The sequence below is a fragment of the Sciurus vulgaris genome, assembly GCF_902686455.1.
Source record: "Sciurus vulgaris genome assembly, chromosome: 12".
NCBI classification, from domain to species: Eukaryota; Metazoa; Chordata; class Mammalia; order Rodentia; family Sciuridae; genus Sciurus; species Sciurus vulgaris.
Genome location: NC_136473.1, coordinates 108315412 through 108333476, shown reverse-complemented (window position 1 = coordinate 108333476; position 18065 = coordinate 108315412). Strand labels below are relative to the sequence as shown.

The 18065-nt window shown below is 42.0% G+C and overlaps 1 protein-coding gene across 1 annotated transcript in view; it reads left to right on the top strand.

Moving 5' to 3' along the window:
* Window positions 1-18065, top strand: part of DNM3 (dynamin 3) — a 449604-nt gene that overhangs the window by 139658 nt on the left and 291881 nt on the right. Inside the window, 2 exon segments of the mRNA XM_079106450.1 lie at window positions 12559-12657; window positions 13222-13382. Coding sequence (XP_078962576.1) covers window positions 12559-12657; window positions 13222-13382 — 260 coding nt within the window.

Genomic DNA, 18065 nt, shown 5'->3' with positions numbered 1-18065 from the left:
TATGCTATTGTTATTGAGTGATGTGTTCTACATATATACTTTAGGCATCATTTGTTGATCTTATTATTTACATCTTGTATCTCTTGGTCTTTTTTTCTATTTATTCTTTCAATAACTGATACCTCCACTGGCATTTGTGGGTTCATCAATCTCTCCCTTTAGTTCTAGTAAAGTTTTTTTTTTTTTTTTTAAATCTACATTTCAAATCTCTGCCTTTTAATTGTAGTATCTAGGTCATTTTCATACACTATAACCTTCAATATCTTTGCATTTAAGTCGTCTTGCTATTTGTCTGTGACACACTATAAATTTTCTATACGTGATAAATAATACCCAGAGTGCATGCATCATTATTTTAACTGATTATTTTTTAAAGATGAGAAATATTCTGTATTTAACATTTCCAGAGATTCTTATACCTTTGTGTATATCTAAGTTTTTAGCTTCTATTACTTTCCTTCAGTTCTTCAAGTAGATGAAGAATTTAGGTTCTTAAGTTTTTCAAGCTGAACTTCATTTATATTTCTTATACTACAGTTCTTCCAAAAATAAATTATCTTGGCTCTTGTTTCTTTGAAAAAAATCATCATTTGAAAAGTATTTTTACTGGATATAGATTTTCAAGTTACAGTTTTTATTATTTTCTGTTAGCACTTAAAATATATCTTCTAATGTTCTCTTTATTTCATAGTTTTAGATGAGAAGTCTACAGTTGATCCATTGTATCTTCTGTTTTTAATTGATCTCACTCTATATGACTTTGGAACTGCATTTAATACACCAGTGACACAAGTCACTGGTATCGGCAGTTTAATGTGCCTCCATGTGATCTTCATGTGGTTGATGCTATTTGAGCTTTAGGATGTACGTAAACCATAGTTTTCATCAACTACATCTTTTAGTTATTTTTTACATTTACTTTCTATGTTCGTGTTTTATATCCTTGACCATTTTGTGCATATTTTTAGTAATGTTTTAATGCTATTTTTGAATTTTATTGATTTTAGGTGAGAGTCTATTGACAGATTTCTTCTTTTTTATCAACTGTGAGTCAGATTTTCTTTCTACTTCATGTATCTAGTGGTTTTTGTCTAAATATTGGATATTCTGAATTTTACTATATTCTTTGAAAAAAAGTGATGATTTTGTCTTTGCATCTAGTAACATAATTTGAAGGTAAGTTTGATTTTTTTTAATGTGCATTTTTATTTTTTTTCTAAAGGGTGGGTTTGCAGTAGGGGTTTACTCAGATTTGACCCTTCTGATGTTTCTAATAAATATTTCATATTCAACAACTCTCCTCTATTCTAGTTGGTGGGAACTTAAATGATTCCCATTACTATGTGAACTCTGGGTATTATTTGGCTTAAAATAACCTGGAAGTTGTCTTGACTACTGGGTGGCATTTTATTTTATGTGTGGATGTATTCAAAGACTCACAGACCCCTGTGAAAATTTCTGGGGCCCTTTCTTTTCTTGACTCCCTTTTATCTAATACATTATTCTGCAAAATCTAGTGCCTCGGTCTCCTTAAACTCTCATCTATTTTTTTTTTTTTTTTTAGTACTGGAGATTAAACTCAGGATGCATAACCACTGAGTAATATCCCCAGCCCTTTTTTATATTTTAATTAATTATTTGAGACAGGGTCTCACTGAGTTGTTTAGGGCCTTGCTAAATTGCTGAGACTAACTTTGAACTCGCAATCCTCCTGCCTCAGCCTTCCAAGCTGCTGGGGTTACGGGCATGTGCCACTGTACCCTGCTCAATTCTAAATCTTTCTCGTCTCAACTCAGCATGACTGGTATTATCTTGAAATTTTCCTCCTTACACTGTAGACCAGAAATTTGTCTCCAAACATAAAGTGGGCAATTTCACAGCTTACTTAATTTGTTCCTTGTCTTTCACTTTTCATAGTCTTGTGTGACCTGTTGTTTAATGTTAGAAAACAATTGTTTCATATTTTACACCCACTTTTCTAGGAGCTTACAGAAGAAATTTATGTCCAAATTCTGTTATTCTCTTATTGCTTGAAGAGAAATTACTGAATCCTTTGCCATTGGGGGAAAATTATTAGTGGACTTTCGTTGCTTAGAACCTTTTCGAGTCTATTCTGTTGTTCGAGTCATAAGAACAGTTGGCTTTTTCAAGATGAATAGATTCAAATTTCTTATAACTTAAAAAATGGTAAGATTTTTGTATGAACTAAAATGTTTCTGAACTATTTTGCAGCGAACAATTACAATAAACTAAAATTGTGACTCTAACAGATTTTCCTTTTAGCAGGTCCTTGGTTACCTTCAAAATGATCGTATGCCTCAGGTTTACAGAATAAGCAACATGTGTTACTTGACCCATCTTTCTAACTCACGGAATTTATTCCTTGCCAATTAACCTTGCTGTGCCAGCTTCTCACTATGGCAGCTCCCTCTTTCAAACAGCTGCTGTTTGTTAATGTATAGCAGTAAGTGGGCTTAAACATGTAGTGGTGCACACACAGTCCCAGGTGGTGTGCTGCTGCTTCTCCGTGATGTCATTCAGACGCCCAGGCTCCTTCTCCTGTCCTCTGAGGGACTCACTCTGGTTAGATCTGGCAAGTGGAGGGCAAAGGGGTATGTAAGAGCAGGTGTGGGAAGACACTGAGTCCAACCCTGGGCGCAGCACCTGTCGCTTGTGCACCTGTTTCGCTGGCTGGAACTCAACCTCTAGGCACGATGTTAGGCTCACTCGGTTGTAAATGAGATCGGAAGTCTGATTTAGCTGGTGCCAAAGAAGAGGGAAATTGCCTGCGGCAACAAGCAAGTGGATCTTTTATCCTTTTGTGTTTTCATAACTTAGTCTCATTTGGAGTTCATTTTTTAGTGGAAGACCCACTTTATGCTTAGGTTTTCTTATTTTTGAAGTAATTCATTCTCTTCTTGCCTTCCTCCCTCCCTTCCCTTTTCTTCCCCTCCCTCCTTTCACAAATATCACATCTTCCAAGTACTTTGCTAGACTTTGGATATATTGGTGAGCAAAATAGTCTCTGCTGCCTTAGTGACAGTAACTTTTGCATTCCCTTTTATTTACTTAATATTTTACTTAGCATCACAGGAAATTATACTACCTGATGATTTTGAAGATAAAAACTGTGTTATTCAGAATAGTTGGAGGTAACAAGTAAGTAATATTCATGGAAAACCTATAGGAAAAAAAGACGAAACTCTTTGTATTTGTCACTGATTGCTTTCAGAAATAAAACATTCCATAATCTTTGCCAAACAGAAAGAATAACATTTACTTCAAATCCCCCATCCCACCAGAACCTAAAACAAAAAAAAAAAAAAAACAAAAACGCATTAGCTGAAGGACATCTAATTTCCCAAGTCTGTTTTTAATTTCATGTATATATTTTCACATTAAGTCTACACTGATTTTTTTCGCTGCTGTTGTTTCTGTGTGCACAGTGTTCCAGATTACTTTTCTGGCAACTGATAACGTGGTTCGTGGCTTGGATTTGCCCCATTTCTTAATTAGAGGAAAAAACACACTACTTATAATTTAGTTGCACATAGAAATGGAAGAAATGGCAGAGTTCTTATAAGAAAATCACTGTGTACCAACAGAAGGCCCAGGTAACGTGGAAGAGCGAGATCACGCCTCTCCTCTGGAATTTGGATTTCAAGTCTTGTGAGTTCCTAAGAAAAACACATAAGCTTATATTTTCATTCCTTTAATCACTTAATAAATAAACATTTACTGAATTCCCACTGTGTTTGGCACCTATGTGAATGGCTTAGAGTAAGTAGATTATATGTGGGTCCTGTCCTTGAAGACGTCACGGCCTAACGGGCAAGACAGACACATAAGCATACTCCAGTGTCGTGTAAGAACTATGCTTTCGGGGTACATGTGGAGCTTTGGGGATCCAGAGAAAAGGCCCTGGGTTACACCCGTGGGAGCTTGGTCCAGTGCCCGCAGGAGGGCCTGAGATGAGTTCTGAGGATGGATAGAGGTCAACCAAGTAAAGAACAGAAGGTCAGGTTGTGTGAAGCTGACGGGCGGCATGGTGAAGGTGGGGGGACCAGAATAAAGGTCACATGGAAAACTGGAAGTCAGGGGTTTGGCGGGGGTTAGTCAGGGCAGGCTGTAGGTGTTGGTGAGAAAGGGACTGGCGAGGTCGCGATCTTCACTTACTGAGTGGTTCTATGCTTCATGTACTTCACGGGTGCTGTGTTACTTGATTTTAAATTTACAAACTTTATTTTTAGAGTATTTTAGGTGCACGGCAAAATTAAACAAAAGGTACAGAGAGTTTCCATATAATCCCAGGCGTAGCCTTCCTGCTCTCACTGAACTTACGTTGACCTCATCCTCACCCAGAGTCCATGGTTCATGCTAGGCTCCCTCTTGGTGTTGTACAGTCAGTGGGTTTCAACAAGTGTGTAATGACATACATCTGCCATTGTAGTGTTGCATAGGACAGTTTTATGCTTTGAAAATTCTCTGTATTCTGCCTGTTCATTCCCCCCTACAACCACTGGTGGGTACTGATCTTACTGTTGACATAGTTTCGCCTCTTCTAGAATGACATGTAGTTGAAATTGCACAGTAGGTAGCCTTTCTTAGAATGGCTTCTTCACTTAGTAATGTATGTTTGCTCCGTGTCTTTTTATGGTTTCATAGCTCTTTTCTCTTCAGCACTAAATAATATCCCATTGTCTGATGCGGTATAGTTCCTCCGTTCACCTGTGTGGACATCTTCATTGCTTCCAAATTTTGGGCAATTATAAATAAATCTGCTGTAAACATCTACATGTAGGTTTTGTGTGGACCAAAGTTTTCAACTCACTTAAGTAAATACAAAGGAACACAATTGCCAGATCATGTGGTAATGACATGTTTAGTTTTGCTTGAAACCACCAAACCATCTTCCAAAGTTGCTGTACCATTTTCCATTCCCACCAGTGATGGAAGAGGGTTCTGACCTTCGTTTCCTTGCCAACATTTGGTGGTGCTGGCTTGTGGATTTTGGTCATTCTGATAGGTATGTGGTGGTGTCTCACTGTCATGGTTGTTTCCTAATGACATGTGATGTTGAACATCTTTTCACACACTCATTGCAATATGCTTATCTCTGTTACTGAGGAATCTGTTCAGGTGTTTTCCCAATTTTTTAATTCAGTTGTTTGTTTTCCTCTTGAGTTTTAAGAGTTCTTCCTATATTTTGGATAACAATCCTTTATCAGCTGTGCATGCATGAGAAATATTGTTTTCATTTCTGTGACTTGTCTTTCATAGTATTGTTTTTTGCTGAGCAGAACTTTTATACCTGTGCAAAGTTAGAGCTACTCCAATTTTTTTGATTAATGCTAGCATGATGCATGTCCATTATTTTAATCTATGTGTGTTCTTACATTTCAAGTAGAATTTTGTAGAAACATATCATTGTGTCTTTTTTTTAAAGGGTCTTTTAAAATCTATTCTGACAATCTCTTTTATTTGGGGTGGGTATAAGGGATTAAATTCTGGGGCACTTGACCACTGAGCCACATCCACAGTCCTATTTTGTATTTTATTTAGAGACAGGGTCTCACTGAGTTGCTTAGTGCCTTACTTTTGCTGAGGCTGGCTTTGAACTTACAATCCTCCTGCCTCAGACTCCTGAGTCTCTGGGATTATAGGCATGCACCATCATGCATTGACCATTGGCTTTCAGAGTGACCACTGGTGTAATTTGGTTAATAGCTATCATTTTTTATTGTTTTATATTTCTTTGTTCTTTGTTCTATTTTTTAAAAAAACTTTTAAAGTTGTTAATGGACCTTTATTATATTCATTTATTTATATGCAGTGCTGAGAATCAAACCCAGTGCCTCACACATCCTAGGCAAGCACTCTGCCTCTGAGCCACAACCCCAGTCCTCTTGGTTCTGTTTTTGTTTTCCACTCTTTTTGTGCCAGTTTTTCTTTTAATTCAGCATTTTATGATTTGATTTTTCTGTCTTCTTTTAATGTATCAATTGTACTTTTTAAAAACCTTTTAAGTGATTGCTCTAGAGTTTGCAGTGTATACTTATAACCAATTCAAATCCACTTTCAAATCTGCGATACTGCTTTATGAGTAATGTGAGTACCTTATAATAACATAATAATCCTAATTCTTCTCTAACTCTTGTTTCACTGTTATTATACAAGCATTTGAATAAGAATAATAATCAAATAGATTATTGCTATTATTTTAAACAAACTGTTATCTGTTAGATCAATTAAGAATAACAAAATTTTACCACCTTTTTTCTCCAGTGCTATTCCTTTCTTTATGGAAATGCAAGTTTCTGACTTACATCATTTTCCCGCTAAAGAATTTCTTTAAACATTTCTTGAATAGCAGATTTACTGGCAACACAGTTCCTCAATTTTTGTTAGTCTGAGAAAGTTTTTATTTCTCAACTTTTGAGGGATACTTTCACAGGATACATAATTCTAGGTGGGTGGGTTTTCTCTCTCTCTCAGCATTTAGAATATTTCACTCCATTGTTATCTTGCATGCATAGTTTTTGAGGAGAAGTTGGATGTATTTCTTATCTTTAATCATCCATAGTTTTTTTTTTTTTTTTTTTTTTTTGTTTTTACTCTCTCTGGCTGTTTCAAGATTCTTCTTTTCTCACATTTGAACAGAATATGTCTAGATAACGTATAGGTTTTTAGTGCATTATACTGCTAAGTGTCTTCTAAGCTTCCTAGATCTGAGATTTGGTTCTGACATTCATTTTGGGGTAAATATTGGTCATTATTGCTTCAATTATCTGTTCCTTTCTCCCTTTCTTCTCCTTCTAGTATTCCTTTTATGCAAATATTGCACCTTTTGTAGATGTCCCAAGCTCTTGCATATTCTATTCTGCTCTTTTTTTTTAATTTGAATTTTCCTTTGTTTTTCCATTTTGGAAGTTTCTGTGGAGGTATCCTCAAGCTCAGTTATTCTTTCCTCAGCTGTGTCCAGTCTCTATTGAATCTATCCAAGGCATTCTTCATTTCTGTTACAGAGTTTTTGATCTTGATCACTTCCCTGATTTTTTTCTTAGCACTTGACCTCCCTGTTTTCATTGCCCATCTGTTCTTGGAAGCTATATACATCATTCATTATAGGCCTTAGGATAGTAATCACAGTTGTTTTAAATTCCCAGTCTGATAATTTCAATACCCTGGCTATATCTGGGTTTCTTCCTTTTTTTATATTTTATTTATTTAGTTTTGCTTTTAGTATGCCTTGTAATATTTTTCTTAATATGTGATGTGCTGTACATAAGGAACTATGGAAAATAGATCTTCAGTATGGTGGCGGGAAGGTATGGAGTGCGAGGAAGCGTTCTGTAGTCCTACGAGTAGGTCACAGCATTTTAGGGAGCCTGTGCCTTTGGAGTGTGGCTCAGAGTCTCCACTGCCCACCCTTAGACAAGACGGAATGGCTGGAATGCCTGGAGTTGGGTATTTCTCTTTCTTCATGTGGGAGTCTAGAGAAGGCTAATCCTTCCCTCAGATTTGGTTAGCCTTAAGAGACCCTCGTAGATTGGGGCCTGGCTAAATAGTTTCTCCTTAGTGCAGACCATATTCCAAGGAACAGAATGCTTTGGCATATTTCAAATGGTCACTTTTCTCCTCTCAGTGCCAGAAACATGAGGGGTTCTTTTCACTATGAGAACCTGCTTGAGCTTCTGGAAGCAAAACTCAGAAAAATGTGGGGACTCCCAAAAAAAACCTGGGTTTAACTCTTTGAGTTGTTCACACTGAGCCTTTGGCAGTTTATCCTCAACTGTAATTTAGATTTTCCTACCCCAACATCAAGGAGTTAGCTTCCTGAGGAGGAAACCACAGAGTGGGACCACCATCTACCACAGTGTGTGTTTGCTGTCCTGAGGTGATAATTAGTGCCTCCCTTGAACCCTCAGAAGATTGCCTTTTCGTAGGGCAGATTGATTACCTCCAGCAATGCCAACTTACATTTTTCTACTTTGTCACTGACATAGAAGTTTCTGCTCATGGACTTCTGCTCTGCTAAGTTGTGATCCTCTGCATTCACCCATCTCTCCAAATCATTTTTTGGTAGCAGTTTACCCTATGAGCTCATTTTTCTGACTGATCTACAAAGAGCTGTTGGGTTTTTGGTTTGCCCATCTTTTTGCATGTTGTTAGGATGGAATGGTGACATCCAAGGCCCTTACACGCCAGACTAGAATCCTGCCATTCAATTTCAAATCAAAGCCATGTTATTTTCTTAATGAGTTATAGTGAGCATATGATTTGTCTCTCAGAAAGGTATTCTTTTGAGAGTTAAAGGGAATATGGTTAATCATTATCCCAGGACAGCAAGCATGACTGCCACGTGCTTACCCCATGGAGGCCATTTCCTACCAGGGAGGAAACTGGCGTCAGCACTTCTCAGGGGCGTGGTCTACACTTACCCCTGCTGTGTAGTATCAGATGGTGGAAGTGCTTGTGTGTTGTATTGAAGTCTTCCATCAACCAGGATTCGTTGATGCTCAACCTTGTGGTGTTTCTTCACTGAGAAGGAACACAAAGCACATTATCATAATTTTAGGCAACTTTTTGTTTATTGCTCGTATTTTCCCTTTAGTAGAGAGGTAAGTTCTTCCTTACTTACTGGTGTCCATAACCACCTTTAAATCCGGATGTGGTTGCCCTTCCCAAATTCTGGACTAGAAAGAGATGTCCGGCAAACTTTTAGTTCTGTGGACGAACCGGCCTCGATGATGTGACTAGGCTGCCAAGGAGACAGTTAATCACCTATGGACTCTAAAGTGGGGCCGGGCTGGGAAATGCAGCGATTAAGATGGCGTGGTTGTGGGTCTGAGCGCCAGCTCGTGCTGGCCAGGCTGTTTCCCCTGAGGCGAGTGTGTTTTTCCTTCCCAACACTCACTTTTCTCAATATGTATAATCGAAAAAATAAAAGTACCTACCTCATCTGGTTTTCATTTTGGGTCCTTGATGAGGCTGGCGTACGATCAGGGCTCAGCGATGTGCTGTGTTGTCCAGGTCTTTCTGTTTCCAGGGGACTCTCAGAGCCTTTGGGATCTCTTCTGACAGTGACTTTCTGAGATCCGTTGAGGCGGGTCGAGAGTCTGCCAGCAGGGAGGTCAGTGATTATTTTAAGCTGCCTATTTGTGTAACTAAATGTGAAAAAGAAAATAGTCCTCTTCCCCATTTCTCGTGCCCCACTGAGTGTGGACTCGGCTGCCTTCTCAGAAGCGAGGGAGTGGTAAGGAAAACACAGGCACAGTCAGCATTTATTTGTATTAAAGCTTTAACTACATATAGCCTCTTAAAAAGTCAGTCCCAAAGCCTTTTAGTAAAGACTGTCAGTCCCTTGCCCATCCCTCCTGGCTTCTGATGACTGATTCCAGAACCAGCTACTGTCAACTCTTTCAGCTCTTTCTTTTGGTATCTACTGCTATGTGTCTATGTGATGCGTTGCTCTTTCTTGATTTTACTGGTTGTGTTTGACTCCCTGGTGTGGAGGGGAATTAGCTGTCCTGCTTCCCTTTCCCGTAATTACACACACGTGGGCATTTGACATCCTCCATTCTGACAGGATGGCATCATCACAGTTAGAGAATATTTTTTATTCTGAAAACATAATTCATGGTGGAGCCATGGGGTGCATTGATTAGATCTCCATTTCTTGCACGATGCTGTCTTAAGCTGGATGATCGCCTCTGCTCGTTTGCATAGTCTCTAGAATCCAGCTTTCCAGCCTCACTGACAGCCATCCAGTCTCTCGGTTCATGGGGCATCACGGACGTGTGCCATCCTGTGAAAGGCGTCCGCCTCAGGCGCCGTGCTCTCCGTGCAGCAGGTGCTGGCTACCTCCTGGGCTTCCTTCTGGGGTCTGCAGCATCCTGCGTACCCCCTGTTCTAGTCGTATCCTGTTTCTGGAGCGCACGTCTTCCTCTTTGTTGATTTATTCCTTTGTTTTGTGGACACATCTTTTAATCTCCACCAAAGAAAATGAGAAAGGGAGGTAACACCTTTTGGGATCTTGCAAATCTGAAAGTATCTTTTTCTACTGTCATATTTATTGATCAGTTTTTAAAATGTATCTGGGAGCTCTCTAGCATCTTTTACCCATTCCTAGTGTTGTGAACTTTCGTACTGATGTAAAGAGCTGTGTGTGTGTTTATATTGTATCAGAGGCCTGCTGAGTTCTTTCGGTTTATATCTTTGACTTGCAGAATATTTTCTGAGTAGGATCTCTCCTTCCTTGTCACTTTTTCTATTTGATCTTTTCTTCCTGCCATTCCAGTTATTCATATATTGGAATAATCATCCAATATCATAATCGTCTCTTTAGCTTTTAAAGATGTTTTTCTATTCTTCTTTTTCTTTGGTTTTCTGGAATGTCCCTCACCTTCTTTGATTTTCTGGAATGTTCCTCACCTTCTTTGGTTTTCTGCCATCCTGCCCTTTCTTGAAGCCAGACTAGGGAACTGGACTGGGGAGAGCAGATCTTACCATTCAGTATGTAGAGACTCAGTTAATGACCTCCTTTCAATATCTGATCCCCCAAGTGCCTTGAATGCAGAGGCCTCTCTCACTCATTCTTCCCAGAGCGCGACCTACGGAGTCCTCCAGCGTAGGCGGGGCAGCTCCAACCTCACCAGCTGTGAAACTCTGCCCCCATTTGTCCATGGTTCCTATTTTCAGCCCACCTATCACCATCCCCTCTCCACTATCTTCAGAGCTGTGGATCTCTCCGTCTTGAGGCTTCTGAAATACTGTAGAATAAACGGTCAGCTCTGGGCTTCTCCTGCTGTTGGTTTTCTTGAATTGCGTTTCCTGCGTTTGCTGGTCTGTTGAGCCAGCAGTCGCGCTCTGGGCTTCCTGTGGTCTCTCACCTGCTGGCACGTGGGCGCTCAACTCAGACGCTTGGACTCGTTGCCAGGTGAGTGGCTCTCACTTTCTGCTTTCTTTTCCTCATCTTCAAAAATCTGTAGGTGGGTATTTTTTGTTGTTGTTTTGTTTTTGTTTTTTTTTTTAAGAATTAGAAGATTTAAGATAAATGAGCCATTTAAATCCATAGCTGGCTTAATAAATACTAGCCATTATTATTTTGGAGTAGTTTCAAGTAAAAGAAAACTGTGTGTTCAAGTAACTACGTGTAACTGGAAACCCAGAGAAGCGAACTTAATGCGAATCGTTGGGCAGGTAGCGTCCACACCATGAAGAAATGCCACGCATCTGATGTGCTGGGAGAATCTCTGGGTCCTGAGTCTTTGCTCACTGGAGGGAACCTTAGAGATCACATTCTCCAACTCTGTTTTACAAATGAGGAAAACTAAGACCGGAGAGAGTAGTGACTTGACTTCAGGCTAAAACCCAAGCCTCACGATTTCCGGTTCGGTCTTCTTCCCATTCAATCGTATCGCCTTGTCTAAGAAACAGTGCTGTGCGACTTGTCAGTGTTTTGGTGGCATCACTATCTGCACCCGATTTCCTTTGACTTTTTAATTTTCTCTTCTGTCGGCTCCCCTTTATTTTATGTACTTATATGTGGTGCTGAGGATGGAACCCAGTGCCTCACACGTGCTAGGCCAGCGCTCCACCCCGGGCCACAGCCCGGCCCGCCTCTTTAATCTTTATTCCTTTAACATCAAGGGCTCAGAACTGGATCAGTGATGGTCCTGGTTTACAGCACACGCTCGTCACTGGTTCATCCATAGCCTATTTGTCTATTAATAAGAATGAATTTTAAAAAATCCACATCAGGTGGGATACTTGGGCAGAAAGCTAAAATGTGTGGTTTCCATTCATGTGGTTCAAAAATAAATTCATATAGGGTCGTGTGCTGCATAATGACATTTTGGCCAGTGACAGACTATATATATAGCCGTGGCCCGATAAGGCTGTAATGGAGCTGGAAGTTCATATTGCCTGGTGACATCACAGCTCTCATAACACTGTAGACAACGCATGCTCCCGTGTTGTTGTGATGTTGGTGTAGACAAACCTACCGTACTGCTGGTGGTACGAAAGTGTAGCACTTGATGATAAATGTGTTACTAGCTTATTTATGTACTATTTTTAGAGGATACCACAACCATAAAAAGTTGACTGTAATACAGTCTGCTGGCCTCCACCAGTGTCCCTTCCATCTCTCATGTTCACCTGACAGCATCGAGAGATCATATGCAGAGGGACCTACGTGATTCAGGTTTAAGCAGGTACACCCTGTGGTGTTCGCACAGTGGTGAAACCTAGTAAGGGTGCATTTCTCAGAAAATGTCCCCATGGTTAAGTGATGTGTGACTGTTGGAAGTATCCATTTTGTGTGGCTATTCTTCTCTTCAATGGAAAGTCATCTTACAGATACAGATGGGTGGTTTCAAAACTCCCCTCCTCATCTAGAAATTGACCAGACTGGGGTGGCAGTGGATAGAAGTAAGTAAGAAAACTAAGAATAAAGGACTGAGAATATGAGCCGCCCGCTCTGTGTGGAGACACGTGGCCTCTGAAGTTGGCTGGTCTTCAGATGGTGTCCTAACGGGTTTATTCACGATGCAGGCCTGAGAACCATTGGAGTCATCACCAAACTGGATCTTATGGATGAAGGAACAGATGCCCGGGACGTTCTGGAGAACAAGCTGCTGCCTCTTCGCAGGGGTAATGTACTGTGGTCTACACGGGACTTTCTTGACATTATGTCGGCGTGGTTTTAGTGGCTTCCCTGTCCTAAGGCATGGATTTATTATCAGCTCTACTTTTTATGCAATGGCAGTGTATTCCCATAGGATGTATTAAAAATGATCCAAAAGGAGAACTGTTCCTCAAAATAACAGGGGTAAGAAAGCAGGAAAAAGAAGGGGTTTAGAGGAGAGTGTGAGTATTCACCACAGACTACACAAGTATATACCATTCTGTTGTTAAGTGTGGTATTTATGTTCCTGCAACATGACATAACTAAGAGACATTCTCTCTTAAAATGTACAACACCTTTAAATGTGAGGATATTATTCTATTGATGTCAAAAATCATCTTTAGCCAAGTTAATGGTCTTTGTTAAAATGCAATCGTCTCAGACTCAGTTTTGTAAAGGGACCCTGTTTTCAGGCCCCTCACCCATTCCGCCTGTCTTACTCAGCCTGTTTGAGAGCCCTGGCATCTCCCTAGAATAGTTACAGGAGAGTGCCAAGCCCCATAGGGCTGTGTTGTGGTGTTTTGTTTCAGGTTACGTGGGGGTGGTCAACAGAAGCCAGAAGGACATAGACGGGAAGAAGGACATTAAAGCAGCCATGTTGGCAGAAAGGAAATTTTTTCTTTCACATCCGGCTTACAGACATATTGCTGATCGCATGGGGACCCCACACCTTCAGAAAGTCCTGAATCAGGTAAGGAAATTCTTTTAAGCAACAAGAAACATTATGAAATGTGTAGACCATTGAGATACATATTTCTTACTTTTAAATTTCTCTGTTCAAAGCAAGACCTCCACTTTAAATGGTAGGAGTTTAGATAGTGACTGAGAGTGCTCAGTCACACAGCTACTGTCCTGGGGAGCTGAGCTCACCGCAGCGGAGGGACTGTTGAGGGGCCGTGCTCCAACAGAAACACATGCCTGTTGAGGAATGGGGCACCCAGTGGACATTTGAGCGTGCGTTCTCTCCCCACGTGTAGTTCCCCTAAACAGTTAGACTTGTGTAGCTCTGAAAAGTGGATCTCCTGGGATATGTTTGTGGAGTTCCCAAGATGTGATGGTTAGGTTAGACTTTCTGCTAAGACATCTTCATGGTTTTGTTTAGGATTGATTTGTTCCTTTATTTAAAATCTTCAAAACAACAAATCCTGATGAAGTTATGATTGATTGCCACTAATCTAAAACACTTTCCCAGATAACCCATTTTCCCCAAATAAACAGAATCTGATTGGGCCTCTGACTCCCTGCCCCGCCCCACCGTACACACTTCTTCCATAAAGCCTCAGCGCACTTCCTCCGGGACAGAGGTTACTTGCCCTGCTGTGGTCGAGCACCATGACCAGTTCCCTTGTGCCTGGGTTGCCTTTCCTGAGTTTTGATGACAGTGACTTTTATGATGAGCAGCTTTCCTCTCAAGCATGCCCATTAGTTACGCTTTCCTCCTTTATCTCTGAGCATGGTCAGGCAGTTATGGACGTCAGCTTCTCCAAGGGTAAGTGGAGGTGCCCACAGGTAAGGACGTTGCATCTCAACCATTGAGGTAAAACTGAGGAGGTTTTAGAAAATAGAAAGCAGAGGTATGCTTGTACGTGAAGTGACACAATACAGACTTTTGTGAAGTTCATACTTTTAATTAGGGCTCAAAGAGCACTTGGAAGCTCAGAGGCAGCACTGGTTGTATCATTTTAAGAATATGAATGCAGTTGAGAAGGACTCGTGGTTTGTCATACAAGAACCGTGATATTCTCACACTACAGTCAGCACGGTAAAGTTTGTTAGACTACTGCTTTCAACCTACATTGGCCTGAGGAAACTATAAAGAAGCTGTAAAAATCTTACAGGAAAATCGTTAATATGATTAGAAAGAGAAAGTTGGAAATAAATTAGATTTTGCATTTTAAAAAAACAGGAGATGATTGACCAGTATCTCATACAGGTGGTCCCCAAGTTTTGACACAACTGGATTGTGCCGACCGAAGGTTGAATGCGTTTAATACTGAACATCTCTTCTGCATAATCACTTTGTTTCCAAGGTTTCCATATTATATTTGAAACTAGAACAACTTTATTGCTAATTCTATGTGAACCAGTGCTTCTGACCCTGGGGTCCCACTTCTGTGGAGAATCTGGACAAAGCTGTAAGAAGTGTGAGGAACTGAAGGGACACCACCGTGGCTACAAGGCAGAGAAGGACGGGCTGGCCGTGATGGGGCCCCGTGGAGAGTGGCAGTGGTGGGGTCCTGGAATGCTCTTAGATCAAATTAAAGATCTGGCTGTCACCTGACAGGCCGTGGGGAGTTATTTTGGAGCTCTGAGGCGGGACGACAGGATCAGATCCGCGATTTTTAGAAAAGAATATGGTACTGCGTGCGACAAGGAGGAGGAGAGCAGCCAGTGAGGAGTAAAACCAGGAAGGGCAGGTAATTAAAAATAATGAAAGTTACAGTAGCTCGGTCTCACGTAGGGCCAGCAGGAGGTGACTGAGGGAGATTCGAGGAGTGTTTAGGAAAACTGAGACCTTGGTGACAGATTAGCACTATGGATGACAGAGGTAGGGAGTCGAGGACACTGCCAGCTTCCATGCTGATCTGCAGGCAGCACTGTAGGGAGCCCCCGAGGAGCGATCAGGCACTTGCTGGGGACAAGCTGAGGCTGAGGTGTCACTGACACGCCCAGAGGAGAAGTCAGGCAGTGGTCAGGAGCATGCCCGCAGCAGGGGCGAGTCCTGCTGGGAGTTGACTTTTTAGCAGTGGCAGGTGTTGGTGGGCTTACTGGAGCCATGGGTGAATGAGATTGAGATTGCTGCAGGAGGGCAGATGGGGAGCTAGAGGAGGCCTCAGACCCAGATTCGAGAAATTTTAATGTTCCCAGTTCTGCAAGGAGCAGGAGTCATCAAAGGAGGTGGAAAAAAGTCAGAGGAACCAGGGTCACGGAAGCCAAGGCAAGAAGTATTCTAGCAGGTGAAGAACGGGCCACGGTCTTGCCCTACCACTGAGGTGTCTGAGCAGCAGAGTGGAAACCCAGGGTCTTTATTATGTCCCAGCTCACACGGCCATTGGCCCTTGCTGGCTTTTGTGGTGACTGGTACTCTTGGATTTGGTTCCTGTGTCTTTGGACATTGCTGCTGGGAATCCAGTCCTCTGTTCTCTGGTTTCCTGACTCACAGCTGCAGCAGCAGCAAGCCCTACTGTGGGCGGAGGACTTGTACAGCTGTAGCGGCAGCAAGCCCTACTGTGGTCGGAGGACTAGTACAGCTGCAGCGGCAGTAAGCCCTACTGTGGGCGGAGGACCAGTACAGCTGCAGCGGCAGCAAGCCCTACTGTGGGCGGAGGACCAGTACAGCTGCAGCGGCAGCAAGCCCTACTGTGGGCGGAGGACCAGTACAGCTGCAGCGGCAGCAAGCCCTACTGTGGGCGGAGGACCAGTACAGCTGCAGGGGCAGCAAGCCCTACTGTGGGTGGAGGACCAGTACAGCTGCAGGGGCAGCAAGCCCTACTGTGGGCGGAGGACCAGTACAGCTGCAGGGGCAGCAAGCCCTACTGTGGGCGGAGGACCAGTACAGAGTATCGATGGCTAATTAACTGCAGGCTTATTGAATAGGTGTATTCAGGTAAACTTGATGCACCTAAGTCATCTTTATGCTGATTTAAAGTCGTTTCTTTAGTCTGTCTGGGCGTACTGATTTTCCCTTTGAATGACTTTTGCTGCATTTCTGTGAAGTTCATCTCTTTCAATTCTAAGTTCATTACTTAAGCAGATCAGGAAGATCATTGTTTTCAGCACTTTCTGTCACTGCATTCCAGAAAGAACATAAGACAGAGAGCTGAACAATCTTTTTTCTTCTTCCTCCTATTTTTTTTTTTTTTTCCATATTAGAGATTGAATGCAGGGGTGCTGTACCAGTGAGCTACATCCCCAGGCCTTTTTACTTTTTATTTTGAGACAGGGTCTCATGAAGTTGCCAGACTGGCTTCCAGCTTGCCATCCTCCTGCCCCAGCCTCCTGAGTTGCTGGGATTACAGGTGTGCCCACTCCACCCTGTCTACCCTGTCCCAACTTGGTTCTTTACGACTCATGCTCAGACAGTCTCTTGGAGAAGTTTTCACTGTGTTGAGTTTGAGATGGCAACTGAGCCCAGAGGAAATGCCATTCACCATTCAGGTGGACTTGTCAACAGCAGAGAGCTTTCCCTCACTCAGTCATGGAATTTTATGCTCAATCTCTTGAAGGCACCAACCAGAGCTGCCCGGGACCTAGAGGTAGGGGAGCCAGGAAGCGCCACCCGAGCTGCAGAGTGCAGAGAAAGCCTGGCTCCCTGGCCACCTGAGCTCCCCAGGGCGCTGGTCCATTTGGCCTTGGAAGCTTCAGGCAGCACCTGCAGCCCTTGGCTGGCGTCATTTCCACCACGGCCTGACGTTAGGTTCCTTTCTACAAGGCAGGCGATCTGATGGGTCGTCCACGTGGCCGTGCTATCAGGCAGCGCAACCGTAACACTGTGTGTTAACAGAGATAACCAAAGGAGTGACGCTCAATGGAGGAATCGGAGCATCTCCAAGGGCAGTGGAGGAAAGAATTGGTGCTTTGTCTCGCTCTACCTATGTGGCCTCTGATGTCTGTGTCATTTCTAAGGTTGTGAATGATCAGGAAAACAGTAGAATAACTGGGTCAAATGGTGGTTCCATTCCAAGTTTTCTGAGGAATCTCCACACTGCTTTCCAAAGTGGCTGTACCAATTTGCAACTCCACCAGGAATGTATGAGTGTGCCTTTCCCCCTACATCCACATCACCATTCCTGTTTATACACAAAGGACTTAAAATCAGCCTACTACAGTGATGCAGCCACAACAATGTTTACAGCAGCTCAATTCACAATAGCTAGATTGTGGAACCAACCTAGATGTCCTTCAATAGATGAAGGAATGGATAAAGAAACTGTGGAATATATTCACAATAGAATATTATTCAGCCATAAGGAAGGATAAAATTATGGCATTTGCAGGCAAATGTTTGGAATTGGAGAATATCCTGCTAAGTGAAATAAGGCAATCCCAAAAAACCAAAGGCTGAATGTTTTCCCTGATAAGTGGATGATGATAATGGGGGTGGGGAGGAGAGAAGAATGGAAGAACTTTGGATTATGTAGCAGGAACTGAGAGGTGGGAGGGGGTTGTGGTATGAAAGATGGTGGAATGAGACAGACATCACTACCCTATGTACATGTATGATTACACGAATGGTGTGATCTACATCATGTACAACCATAGAAACAAAAAGTTGCACCCCATTTGTGAACAATGAATCAAAATGCAGTCTGTAAAAATAAAAAAATTAAAAAGAACTGAGGATGTGGCTCAGTGTTGGAGTGCATAAAAAAAA